Source organism: Peromyscus maniculatus, chromosome 9 (genome assembly GCF_049852395.1).
Source record: "Peromyscus maniculatus bairdii isolate BWxNUB_F1_BW_parent chromosome 9, HU_Pman_BW_mat_3.1, whole genome shotgun sequence".
Classification (NCBI taxonomy): Eukaryota; Metazoa; Chordata; class Mammalia; order Rodentia; family Cricetidae; genus Peromyscus; species Peromyscus maniculatus.
Window position 1 is genome coordinate 39,078,568 of NC_134860.1, and position 14,463 is coordinate 39,093,030.

The 14,463-nt window shown below is 43.0% G+C and overlaps 1 protein-coding gene across 12 annotated transcripts in view; it reads right to left on the reverse strand.

Annotated features, from left to right (window-relative positions):
- Kat6b (lysine acetyltransferase 6B) overlaps positions 1-14,463 on the reverse strand; it is a 211,373-nt gene that overhangs the window by 160,425 nt on the left and 36,485 nt on the right. For 10 of the 12 annotated variants that reach the window (XM_076544674.1, XM_076544670.1, XM_076544668.1 and 7 more), the window contains one exon: positions 6,891-7,761. In XM_076544674.1, the coding sequence (XP_076400789.1) occupies positions 6,891-7,511 (621 nt within the window). In that variant the 5' untranslated portion in view covers positions 7,512-7,761. Of the gene's footprint in view, positions 1-6,890; positions 7,762-10,719; positions 10,855-11,793; positions 12,200-14,463 lie in introns of those variants that run through there. The other 2 variants (XM_042284630.2, XM_076544669.1) reach the window with 2 other exon arrangements.

Below are 14,463 nucleotides of genomic sequence, written 5' to 3' on the forward strand. Positions count from 1 at the left end.
TAGCTAGACAGGAAAAGGCCCAGCATGGTTTCTATGAGTGCCTATGCTGTTTTTAATAGCGAGGACACAGTCAAGCCAAAACAAACATCTGTTAACCAGTCAAGTTTGTTAATGAAACAATATTGCAGTCGCTTTATCAAAGATCAAAAGTGGAGCAAATTAGAAAAAGGATGTATGAACAAAGCTGGTTTCTGAAAAATAGTGGCTGAAGAATTTTAAACCCACTTGTCAAATTAACACAAATCCTTCCTGGATTCCCTCCGAGCACTGATTAGGGTTTGCTCTGCACCTCTGTGGAGACCAGCCTCAGTTGAACCTGGCGTCATTTATGCTAGTACTTCCTCTGTCTCGTTCTGCAGATTTTTAAAAACATAACCTCTCATAAACAAAATAAAAATGTACACTGTGCACCACATTATAGTGTACTAATTATGATGTTTACTTTTATAAAAACAAAACCAAAAAAAACAAAACCAAACCCTAAAATAGGCAGTTTTCCACCTCTGGCAACTTCTCAGCAAAGCGGTCCAAGCCGGAGCAGAAGGATCAGGGCACTGCACCGCCCTCCCTCTTCCTCCAGCGCATGCGCACTAACTTCCATCACCACCTGAGAGCAAGAGCGCCCACATGCAAATAAAAACACACTTTTCTCATGGCCCTGCTAACAAAATGTCATCAGCAAATTACATGGCTGACTCATTTGCTAACTCTAATTTGGTAAGCTAATTGCTGTTTATGTGAAACATTAATAGATGGGAACGATGAAAGTACTGAGAAGATTCAGATTCGGATTGTAAATCTTGGTGACTGGAAAACAATTTGACCAAATCTACTGTAGTTTAATGTTCAAAGGCCAAGAAAAACCAAGTATAGAAACACAACAAAATCCTGAGTGTTACAACCAAAATCGTCTCCTCAATGATAGAACAATCACATCTCCTCTGCGTTGGGAATGACATACAAGGATAAAATAGACAAAAAAGAACACAGACATCCACTTTGAGAACATTTAAAGTGTATCATCTGCTTAAGTCTGAAGAGAAAACAAAAATAAAATCTTTGCCATTCAAGATAAAATCAGAATAAACCAGCAAACAACACATAACTGTTAAATAACTTCAAAGCTAAAAATACTAACTTTCTTGGTACTAAAAGTATCACAGAGTAAGAATGTGACTCAGTAGTGGAGTATTTGCCTAATGAGCATAAGGTCTTGCATTCTATTCCCATAAACACACACACACACACACACACACACACACACACACACACACTAAGATCTTGCATTCTATTCCCATAAACACACACACACACACACACACACACACACACACACTAAGATCTTGCATTCTATTCCCATAAACACACACACACACACACACTAAGATCTTGCATTCTATTCCCATAAACACACACACACACACACACACACACACACACACCCCAGCTGGTATAAGTCATGTAGGTACAGGGAATACATGCATAAATCCCCCAAGGCTGGTGCTCATTCCGGATGGGATTAGTGTTGTAGGAAAGGTATCAAAAGCATCCAACACACCTGAGATCTAAAGAGTTACAAAGAAGGTTTCCACACCCTTAACAGTCAAACCTTTGCCTGCTGCCGCTGCTCTCCTGAAGTCTACTTCAGGAGAAGCCTGGACAAGTTCTAGCTTGATAACAGCTCCAAAGTAGATACTCGGTCATGCTTCAAGTGCAACAGAAAGAGCCAGTCACTCATTTCAGCTCCCACTTGACCTGGCTGACTAGCTGGAGACAGGCCGAGAGCTCTCTCCACAGAGTGCGGACTGGTACTACCTGCTTGTAAAGGCAGCCTGGGAGCACTGTGCTCTTCTGAAGAACGTCTGCAGCTTAATTACAGGAACAATGTGAACCACAAGCTTCCTTCCCTGACCTTGGAACTGTGAGCATTTGATCCATCTGATCTTTCACACTGTACAGGTTTCGTCACTCTAAAACCGACTCTTATCCATGCCAATGCCAAAAATCAGAGGATTTTGAAGACCACATTTTATGACATTTAAGGCTTTATCCAACATTCAGTTGAACAGCTAAAGACTCTGAAAATAGCAAGTCTTCTCTACAAAGGACATCAACTCTAATTAAAGTCATTGGAAGGGGACACTAGGACTCTGTAACTACACAAGCTTAAAACAAAAAAGATACAGAGTTGCTTCACACTATAAACAAACCCCCTAGGGCTCAGACGCTTCAGGAAGCCTGCTATACCATGAACCAATATGGACTAGCGAACGATCCTTCACAAAGTACCAACTGGAAAAGTCCCAGAGACAAGATGAGGAGGGTCTACTGTAGGACAGGCATAAAGTGACTAGAGAAAACAGCAAAGAAAATCTAAAAAGGGAAAATCTAAAAATAAGATTCTCTCATCTGTGGTCTGATGAAAGACTCTGATGTAGGATGCAAATGTGTCTCAGCATAGGAATCCTTCATCCTGATAAACACTACCCTGCCCAGAGCTCAAAAACACCTCTGGGGGAGGGGAGGAGATGACTGCACAGGTACGTAATCTTAGCACGTGGGAGGCTGAGGCAGGAGAATTTAGCTAGCCAGGGCTATGTTTTTGAGACTAGCCTGTATCCGATAACGATAGTAAAAATAATGAAATAGAGAGAGAAGGTGGGAACAAATAAGCAACTAAACTAACTACCAAGACCATCACAATCGTGTTTGTCTCTAAGATCCCGTGCTCTTTCCCCATTGACAATCTCAATGCTCACGTAACTATGTTCTAACAATTCTTTCATTTCTCCTAAAGAAAAAATTCAAAAGCATGACTGGAAGCACCCTTACTTTACAGTGCACTAGAAACATACGAAGACTCGACATTTAATAAATTTTAGGATGGCAGTCTCAATAAAGTGAAATAATAAAGAATCTGCTTAAAATTGGACTAAACTGATTTTATAAAAATGCTAAAGCCCATATGTGCAAATGGAATCTTACTGCTATAAAGTGTGATCGCCGAAGTCTCTCTTAGAATATTTGACTTTCCAAAGTCCTCATAATCTGACCTAATTGAGCTTTACCATTTTAATGAGAAACATTAATACTATCCTTTAGGAGTTCCCTCGCTGAGTCCAAGATAAAGTTTTATCTTCAGTGGTTTAATTCATCTCCATATCGCCTCGCCAGAGAAAGCTTCTTAAATAAATACAAAGGATTTCGTGGTAAGAAGTGAGCATGGTAATACCCGATCTGATCTGAATCCTAGACCATACCAGGAAGTCCTGCAGTTAGGTCCAGGGAGGAGGCTCTCGTTTAACCCAGCAGCCATGCTCAGGGGTGGTGCGCATGTTAAACCTAAGGGGGCACAGACTCACTGCTTCCCCGCTGCTGTGTCTCAATTCGCTAATATAGATTGTATCTGCTTGGGAAAAATACAATAGCGACCAAATTTCAAACCCTGGGGGTCTATTTGTTGGGGGAAACTGCTTCTGACTGACTGAAGAACTGTAAGGGAGACATCACTGCTCATGAGCAGTCCCAGTGCCGACTAGAACCCTGCCAGAACAAATGAGCTCCCACTCAAGACTATCTGGATGGAATCTCGGCTTGACTGTTCCCCTGCTCCACTGACCTTGGACAAATTGCTTAAGCGTTGCAGCTCAGTTTTTCATCTGCCAAAGCAGAACAATACTCTACCTCCCTCCCAGTAACTGTGAGTCAAGAGCTAAGTGTGAACTACTCGGAAGAGGCCAGCATTTATACTTATAAAACATTAGCTGTTATTTTTATGTCCTCTTTTACAACGACATTCAATGACTCAAAGCAATCACAGTAGCAGCTTCTTTGAAAGACACTGTTTCAAACTATAGTTAAGATTGCACCATCTAGGAAGAGTTTCCAATCATATCCTAAATGCTGCCAAGCACGATGACATACCTGAAATTCCAGCTCCTGGGGAGGCAAAGACTGGAACATCAAAAATTCAAACAAAGCCAACCAGGGCGACTGAGTGATGAAACAATATCTCGCTGTGTTACAAAATTGGGGACAGGGAGGAAAATGGTTTAGTGGGTACAGCACTCACACCACACAACGACAAGGATCTGAGTTCAGATCCCAGCACTCGTGTACAAGGCTGGGAGCAGTGGATGGACATCTGTAACCCCAGCTCTGAGACGGTAGAGAAAGGAGGATCCCTGGGCTCTCTGGACAGCCCAGGTAGCCAATCAGTGAAGCGCTAGGTTCAGGGAGAGATCCTGTCTCCAAAATTTTACAGTGGAGAGCAACAGAGGAAGGCATTCAGTATTTAAAAAAAGAAGGAAGCCAGGTGGTGGTAGCACACACCTTTAATCCCAGCACTCAGGAGGCAGAAGCAGGCAGATCTCTGCAAGTTCAAAGCCAGCCAGGACTGTATAGTAAGACCCTGTCTCCAAATAAAAAGACTTTGAGGCCTCTCTGTGCTAGCTAGTGAGTTCCAAGACAGTCTGGGCTACACACATAATGAGCCCCATCTAAAAATTAAGAACATATATATATATAACCATTTGAGGCTAGATAGATAGCTCAGTGATAAAATACCACCAAAAATGTATTATGATTACTTGATACAATTAATCCCCAAACTTCATCAATTAAATATTCAGAGCACATTTTCTCAGCTTTCCTTGTTAAATAATGATGCTAACCAGACAGTTTAAGGATCTATATCCTAGAGAGAGCAGCAAGTGCATGCTAAGCAAGAAGCCACTCTGTTCTCAATCCTAGACACTTCAAACATGAATTTCCCTTCAAACTAAAAATAGTTCTGTACGATGATGCCTGAAGAAAAATGATAAGGTGAGTAAGAAATGGTGAGCAAGGTTGCAGAGGAGAGGCGCTATGGAGAATCTTCCCTGACTCCCCCAGCACAAGGAAAAATGCCTCTGGGGGATACAATTACTCCCGAAGACACTACGCAGGCCACAGTGCCTGAACTTAGACCCACGTGCCTGGTCATTAGAAAACTTCCATGGCTGAGAGTAAAGAACAAAGATAACCAATCTTATGAAGAAATGGCTCTCGGGAACTTTATGACACATATGTTTATATATATATATATGCTTTTACTAAAATATTTAGAGAGCTGGGCATTGTGGCTCTCACACCCAGTAGTGGTTCACATCTTTAAACTCAGCACTCAGAAGCAAAAACAGGCAGGTCTCTGTTGAGGCCAGTCTGGTCTACATATACAGTTCCAGAACAGCCAGAACTACACAGTACTGTCTCTAAATATTAACAATAAATAAAAAATTTTAAATGTTTTAAGGAGAAACAGAAGTGCCTAAATGACTGTCTTCAGAAATTTAAAATAGTCAATTTTCTGTAATTTTTAAAATAAAGTTATTAGGAAGAAAATTTCACAGTTTACTTCATTTTTGATACTAATACAACCACCATCAATGGATAAGTAAATGTTGCAGAAGACCAATAAGGCACAAATCCAGTTAAGAAATCCATTCTAGACTTCAGATACCGGTGCACAGACCTGGTCTTACTCAGCTTCTGGAGCTGGGCCCCCTTACCAGCTAAGCACAAAGTGGAATAGGCCCACATCATGGGTTTTTCGTACCCAAAGAACAGAAGCAAACCAGAGTCTCTCATACTGACGTCCCTAGGAGCTGAGCCAGAACCCAGGGCCTTGTCATTTCCCAGAGCCCTAACCCCCGGGTGTCAACCTTTCTCAATATGCAGTTTACAGGCACCACTGCTTCCTAGGAACAATGGTTCATGTCGTTTTTAAACTTTTTCAATAAAAATGGTTAATGTGATCAATGACTGGACTTAACCAAAAGACAGTAAAGGAATGCAAAAACCGGAGGGGCTTGATGTACAAACAATCTGCCATTCTACTTCAGCTTGACTTTGGGAGATTAATTCAGTACACTTGAAACAAAACCAAGAAAATCATACCCAACTGAAGGCTCAAAATCTTGGCAGTAACAGAATTCTGCCGTGCACTTACAATGCTATCAAAATAACACGAAGCGTGGGGCGAGCGAGCGAGACGGCTCAGGAGTCAAGGTGCTTGCCACCATCCCTACCAACCTGAGCTTGCTCAACGGGGCCTACAGAGTGGAAGGAGAAAACGGCTCCTGCCACTGTCCCTGACCTCCTCCACATGCGCACCACGGCTTGTGGGCACGCGGGCGTGCACACACAAACATAAATAGATAAATAAATGCAAATTAACAAAGACAGCAAACAAGACAAAATAAACATTCCCCTACACCCACTGACCACTTGACAATAAATGGCTTTAAATTGAAGCCGTAGGGATTCAGGTCACATAATACATAATACCTCCCAAAATGCAAAGATTATCAATTTTAAAATAAGTGTGGAGGTTTTTCTTCCCTACAAATAAGGGAAGGAAAACCCCACAATTTCCTTTCTCAGGCTTGAGGAAGGTGGATTAAAGTTTATCTAGCAATTACAGCACAAAACAAGTCACGTGAGTATTATATTAACTCTTAACTACTAAGGAAGCCCTCAATACGTCATAAAATGACTTAAAGAATCATGCTGTGAAACACCCTAATATAAAATACAGAAGCCAGTTTCAAGGCAGAAACAACTAATCTCCTCCAGCTCCATTCACAACTTTCATCCACAGCACCGGTTCTCAGCCTTCCTAACGTTGCAACCTTTAACACTGTTCCTTATGTTGTGGTGACGCCCAACCGTAACGTTATTTCACTGCTACTTCCTAACTGTAATTGTGCTACCATTATCAACTGTAGTATAAATATTTTTAGAGACAGAGGTTTGTCAAATAGGTCACGATCCACAGGTTGAGGACCACCTGTCCACATGAAGTGTACAAGGAACAACCGAAATGGAATACGTCAGTTATTTCCACTCACCTGGTCTTTCTCGTGGGGTAGAAGGCTGACGGGCGGGAGTGAGGATGGAAAAGCGTTGGGGTACTGGGGCGCCCCTTTGCCATCTGAGCTCCCATAATTGACCCTGTACTGTGGTCCTTCCTTCAGTAACCTCCCATTGTTCACAGCACGCTTGGCCCCTAGTCGCAGCCTCTGCTGAAAGGCCGGGTGGTTGGTGGTGCCTGTGAGATCACTCTGATTTCTGAGATACTTCTCGATGTTCTTCAAGGAGGAGCCATTTGGCTCCTCAAGGCCTTCGATTGCTCTCTTTAGAAGTCTGTTCCAATCCACATTGCGTAGATCGCTGCACGGTCCTTTCGAGCCCTTGGCCGACTTGGGGAAAGTGACTGGTTTAACTGATGAGAACCGCCCAGGGTTGTCTGGGTCCTTATACGAAGCAAGGCCTTTGTTGGTGACTTTGAGAACGGAGCCATCCTGAACACTGAGTTCCAGCTGCTCGGAGACCGTCTTCTTATCCAAGCCGTGGGATGTGCTGACGGCATGGCAGATTCGCTCTTCCGAGGGCCGCTGCTTTTGCTTTTTGATTTTCTGCACCGCTTCAAGAATCCACTCTGTGTAAAGTGGGTTTGCAAGTTTTACCATGGTTGACAAATGGCTTCTCCAACACAGACGTTACCCATAGAGGTTCTCCTTGTACTTAACACAACCTGCACATTCGAAAGTCACAATTCAACAAACAGGCAGAGGATCCCTGCCCAGGCCAAGCAACATCTTAGGGACAACCATCCTTAAGTGACCAAGAGGACAGCCAGGCAACGTTGACAGTTGTCTTAGTTCACCAATGGGAAAGACAGCACTCTTCAAGTGAAAGACATCTTTAGGAAATCAAGACCTTAGAGGACAAAAAAAGGAGAGAAAAGGCTCTTAATACCAGAACTTCAATAATAATAAGATTCTTCAGTATTGCTTTTTTCAGATGCAAAATAACACACTGGCAGGCAGGTACTGTGCAACCCGGCCGGCCAGTGATGACACTGCCCAACCAGATACTGGTCACAGTCTACAGAGGAGTTTTTAAAGGATTGTCCTTGCTTACATGCAATAACTTAAGGAGCACTGCATCTAAGATATAAATAATGCAATCCATGAACCCAGGAGAGGGCTTGGCAGGTGAAGGCACCTGCCCCAGCGCTGACAACCTGAGTTCAATCCCTGGGACCCACAAAGTGAAAGGAAAGCCCTCACTCTCCAGAGTTGTCCTCTGACCTCCATGTACATGCTGTGGTATGTGCTGTGCCTCGTTCCTTAAAGCACAAAATAAATCATTAAAATCTGGGAAAATGTATTCCTGTTATCAAAATTAATAACCACGTGAAAGCAGGTACATGTCTATCACAAATATAAGATAAATATCAACAAAGTTGAATACAAGCCAGGAATGATAATGTATGCCTTTGATTCCAACACCCAGAAGGCAGAAGCAGGCAAATCGCTGTGAGTTTGAAGACAGCCTAGTCTACACAGACAGTCCCCAGCCAGCCAATAGCTACACAGTGAAACTGTCTCAAAAGAAACAAAAACTTAAGAAAAAGTACAATAATCTTGAGTTGAGCCAAGTAAGGTATTTCCCAAGACTCACACCTGAGAAAATTCCCTGCCCAGCTATTTGCAGGGAATCAAGACACTTTGATGCTCTGCTCTGTGTAGCATCTGTGTGGGAGACCTTCTGCTGCACAGGTTAGCCAGGTGAAACTAATACAGTAACATAACCCTTCACCTTTAAATAATGCAGTGTTCTAGTTATCTTAACACCTGTTCCAGCTCATTCTACACCTCAACAGAAAGAAAATCCCCACAAATCTGACTCCATCTGGCCAGGGCAGCAGAGCTCTCACAGACTTCTGCTCTCCAATCTGGCAGTGAGTGCAATCCTGGCCTCGGAACTGGAGTGGACCCGCTGCTCTCGGGTAACATCTAACTCTTCACCCTTTCTATCCAGCTGGCAGCGTGTCCACACATATCATCATTTTGCTAGGTGGGATGTGATGGCACAAGTCTGGGGTCCTAGCATTTGAGAAGAGGTGGCAGGAAGGCCAGTCTCGGCTCCGTAAAACTGTCTTCTTGTCCAAACAGACAACCAGGAAACAAGACATGTGATTGTCTGCACCAGTCTAAATGTGAAAGGCTCAAAGATAGAACAATCAGTAGCACCTATTGCTCAAGGGCCATTATTTCAGACTCCCAGCCCAACCCTGTCCTCACCTGCTTCAGCTAGTTCTGCACCCCAGCTCTATTAATGTCTAATGAAGTACCAAGTGAAGTGACCCCAAGCCTTGGGTCACTTTCCCACTGACCCATGGGGACAAGTTCCAAGTCCCCCAATGGAGGCCTGGAACAGAGATACTGCATCTGATATATATTATTACTGTTTAGTTGTTTTTTTTTCCCCTGCACCTATATACCAACAATAAACTTTAATTTACAAATCAGGTACAATACTCATTAACAACAATTAAATTAAATAAAAAAAAAAAAAAAAAAAAGTTGGGCAGCAGTGGTGGCACACGCCTTTAATCCCAGCACTCGGGAGGCAGAGCCAGGTGGATCTTTATATTTGAGGCCAGCCTGGTCTACAGAGCAAGATCCAGGACAGGCACCAAAATTACACAGAGAAACCCTGTCTCAAAAAATAAAACAAAACAACAACAAAAAAACAAAATAAACACCCTAATATACTATAATAAAGTTTTTTTTCAAGATTTATTTATTTATTTAATGTACACTAGTGTTTTGCCTGTATATTCTGTGTGAGGACATCAGATGCCCTGGAACTGGAGTTATAGGTAGTTGTAAGCTGCCATGTGGATGCTGGAAATTGAACCTGGGTCCTCTGGAAGACCAGTCAGTGTTCTTAACCACTAAACCATCTCTCTAGCCCCCAATAAAGGTTATTTTAAAAGTTACAAAGAAAAAATATTGTTCATTTCTCCAGTTTTCCATGCAATACTTTTAACTGATGATAACAGAAACCATAGATAAGGGGGGATGATTAGACATCGCCTCCAGGATTGTTCAGGATCCATTGCATATGGCACTTAACATTCAGCCAGAGATCTATTATATGTCTACTAAATTCAGTGTCTAGACTTTGAACAGGGTCTCATGAAACACAAAATTAATTAAAGTTTTATTGTTGTTGATTTAGGTATATACCTAACAAGAGAAATTTCAAATTCTTAGATACTGAAGAATGTAACATTTGCACACAAAGACACTGCCGTTGCTGCAAAATTGGCCTGCTCAACTCCTGACCCAATGGCCTGAAAAAGGCAGAATGGTACAGTCGGTTACCTGTGTTTCCCTTCTAAGATTTAGAAACCTGGGGCTGATGAGACCTTAGAGGTCATCCAGACCAACTTTCAGTTGCCCAGTAACAGATCTTTATCCAATATCACTAACAGGCCACCAAATCCTCACTTAAATACTTGCCATGGTTGAAAATCCATCACCTTTGGAGGCAACCGCAGCCATAATAATTTCTTGCTCACAGGAGCAAGCCTCCACCTTCCTGGGACCTCAACACACTAGTCCCAGGAACAATCCCAAGGCATTTTACTATTTCTTCAATATTGCAGGCCTTCAAATATTTGAAAGTAAGAATCTCTTAAAAAACTACCAATAGCCGGGCAGTGGTGGCACACGCCTTTAGTCCCATCACCCGGGAGGCAGAGACAGACAGATCTCTGTGAGTTCAAGGCCAGCCTGGTCTACAGAGCGAGATCCAAGACAGGCACCAAAACTACAAAGAGAAACCCCGTCTTGAAAAAACAAATACAAAACAAAACCCTACCAATATGGGGCTGGAGAGATGGCTCAGAGGTTAAGAGCACTAGCTGCTCTTCCAAAGGACCCAGGTTCAATTTCCAGCATCCACATGGCAGCTCACAACCATCTGTAACTCCAGTTCCAGGGGATCTGACACCTTCGCACAGACATGCAGGCAAAACACCAATGCATATAAAAGATAAAATTGAAAAAAAGAGTTCATTTAAAATCAAAACTGTTTAAACAAACAAAAAACACTACCACCCCACCCCTCCTCGACCTCTCAGGCCGCCCTTCAGCCCTGGCGTCCCAGCTCATTCACCCTTTACACATCCCAGGTCTGTCTCTAAGCACAGCTGCCTGGTGGCTGCTCGCTACTTCTGCTAATGTCTGCCTTAAAAGCCCACAGTCCAGGGGTTATTCAGTGAAACGTGCAACCCCAAACTACAGGAACTCCTCCCTTAACAGCCCTGTCACACTGGCCGTGCTGGGCTGTGCCCCAACCAAATGCCCAATCTTCTTTCAAAGATGCTGTCAAACCAAACCTTTCCAGACCTCCTTACAGAAATGGAAATGCGATTTTTGTTTTGTTTAATTTTTTTTTTCTTTATTTTTATTTTTCGAGACAGGGTTTCTCTGTGTAGCTTTGCACCTTTCCTGGAACTTGCTTTGTAGCCCAGGCTGGCCTCGAACTCACAGAGATCCGCCTAGCTCTGCCTCCCAAGTGCTGGGATTAAAGGCGTACACCACCACCGCCCGGCTTGTTTTTTAACTCTTATAGTTTATTTCTTTTTGCTGTTTGTTTTTAACACAAGGTCTTGCTAGCTCTGGCTAGTTTGACACTCACTATGCAGTCCAAGCTAACCTTGAACTCACTGCAAACCTTCTGCCTCAGCTTCCCAAATGCTGCGTTGACAGGTGTACACCTCCACCCCTGGCTTTTTAAATGCTGGAGTTCAAAGCTGTTCTAAACTACCTTCTAACCTGCCGAAGACTGCCTGAACCTGCAAATCTAGTACACACTCCATCTTGTGCCGTTACATAAATCTCTGACAGACGCTAGACCTGGAGCACTGTGCGTAGGGATCAAACTGCTTACTCGCCACGCACGGCCACAGCAAGAAGCATCCCCGGTCAATGTGTACAGCAGGAAACAGCTTTCCAAAGTGAAACGGTCTGGAGAAGAATTTCATTAGAAGACATTTCGCTGTGTCCAAGTAATAGTTCATCTTGCATCATTTATTCAGGAGGAATCACAACTAATTTGATTTGACCCTACAAATACACCTACAGGAAGCAGATGAGAAGTGTCATGGAAAGTGTCCAGCAACACAAAGTTGCTTTTAGGCATATTAGATACATAAGCAAAAGAGCATTCAGTAAAGCAAAATATATTTCTCAAGTAATACACACCCAAAATATACATTCCTGACAAGCTTTTACCACAATCAGTATCCACAACCAAAAATAACCATCCGCATCCAATGAACACATTTCAGCAATACTGACACTTTATATCTTAAAAATGTAATTAAATAGGGGAAAATACCAGAATTGGAGCTCCAAATGTTTTAACAGTCTATGACAAAATAAAATGAAGACTGTCCAGGTCTTAAAGCAATCTGCAAATCTGCAACCCCCTCCCCAAAAAAGAAAGAAAGAAAGAAAGGAGGGAAGGAGGGAGGGAGGGAGGGAGGGAGGAGGGAGGGAGGGAGGGAAAGAGAGGGAGAAAAAGAGAGAGAGAGGGAAAGAAAGAAAGAAAGAAAGAAAGGAAGGAAGGAAGGAAAGAAGGAAGGAAGGAAGAAAGGGAAAAAAGAAAGAAAAAGGAAGAAAGTAAATGTTTATTTGGGCATAAGGACATCCCTTAAGTCAGCAACCATCTCACAGCTCAACTCTCATAAAACCCCTCTCTAAAAACAGCCACAGTGAGCTACCAGTGAGCATTTGGTGATACGGTCCCTCAGCTCAAACCACTGAAAATACTTGTAAATATGAAATCCACGGTAGGAAACAGAAGCCCTGGGAAAGTGCTTAAAGAAGTACATTTTGGCCAGATGGCGGTGGCACACACCTTTAATCCCAGCACTCAGGAGGCAGAGGCAGGTGGATCTCTGTGAGTTCGAGGCCAGCCTGGTCTATAGAGCAAGTTCTAGGACAGGCTCCAAAGCTACACAGAGAAACCCTGTCTTGAAAAACAACAATAACAACAACAAAAGTACATTTTACTTAAAAAAAAAAAAAAAAAAAAAAAAAAAAGAAACCTAACTCTTCTCCAAATTCCTTTTCCCAGATTATCTGCATTTGCAATAGGATTACATTGTGGGCTGGTGAGAGGGCTCAGCGGGTAGCAGGGGCTTGCCACCAAGCCTATCCACCCGAGTTCCATCCTAGAAGGGCACAGAAGTGGAAGGATAGAACTAACTGCCCTTGAAAGCTGTCCTCTGTGGCACACAGCCACACAAACAAGAGTAAAGAAAACCAAAGTTTTAAGTTCTGAATCATGAACGGTCAGAGGTCCTGCTAATCTCCACGTCACTTTAATTCTAGTGGATGAGAACCCAGTCTCCAAATCTAAAAGCAGGTTTATTATGCCAGGCAGTGGTTGTGAATGCCTTTAATCCCAGCACTCGGGAGGCAGAGCCAGGTGGATATCTGTGAGTTCAAGGCCAACCTGGTCTACAGAGTGAGCTCCAGGAAAGGCGCAAAGCCATACAGAGAAACCCTGTCTCGAAAAAAAAGAAAAAAGTAGGTTTGTGGCAGCCCCTTAAAAGAGAGTCCTATCAGCACTTGGGAGGCAGAGGCAGGCACATCTCTGAGTTCAAGCCAACCTGGTCTACAGAGTGAGTTCCAGGACAGCCATGGCTGTTACACAGAGAAACACTGTCCCCAAAACACAAAAGAAAAAGAAAAGAATCCTATCATGAAATGAATACACATGGCAGGCAAACACAGCATTTTAGAGGTGAGAGCATTGGGGTACAAACGACTCAAGAGCGGACTCTTCCTCCTCCGAATGTCAGCACAAGCTATGTGCCCAACGGCACTTACATCCTTGTTACTGTGGTTAGCGTTACCTGAGAGAAAGACACACCAGCTCCACAAAGCCTCAGTTTAGGGCACACACAGTCATCGTTTTCCCTTCAAAGACCAAGAGGGGAAAAAAAGAAATCCTAAAGACCTGTATCCTAGTCTTAAACAAACAACAGACGACCTTTGAGTCTCCTCTCCTCCCCAGTCAGAGGCACAAACCCCTCTCCTCCATTTAATCTCAAAATTGGCTGTCACGTGACACCAACCCACAGTTAGTTAGGCAGAAGCAGATGCAACCCGGCAGCTCTCTGCTGCAAGTGTTTAAAAAAGTATATACAGCCAGGAAGAGGACCGATCAGAAATCTCTAACCCGTGGCCAATCCTCAGCAAATACTGTTATCTACTGTGTACATTATCAACTGCAAAGTTTTTAATCCCGGCTGCTCTGTCTCCGCCACCCCACTGGTCCCACCCTAAATTGGCACAACTTAGAATACATTGAAAACCAATTTCATTTTGGCCTAAGCTGTATCAAACTAGATAGACAAATCTATAGGGAAAATGCATAATTTATTAAAAAGCCACATAAATATTATTTTCCCCCTGACTCAAAATTACCCCCACCACCTCTCTTTTGCAGAGTCCTAGTACTTGCTGGATGTGGACAGGACATTCAGTCACAACAAAAACCCTAAAATCATTATTCTCTTTCCTTTTTTTTCTATTAAAAACTTAAAAG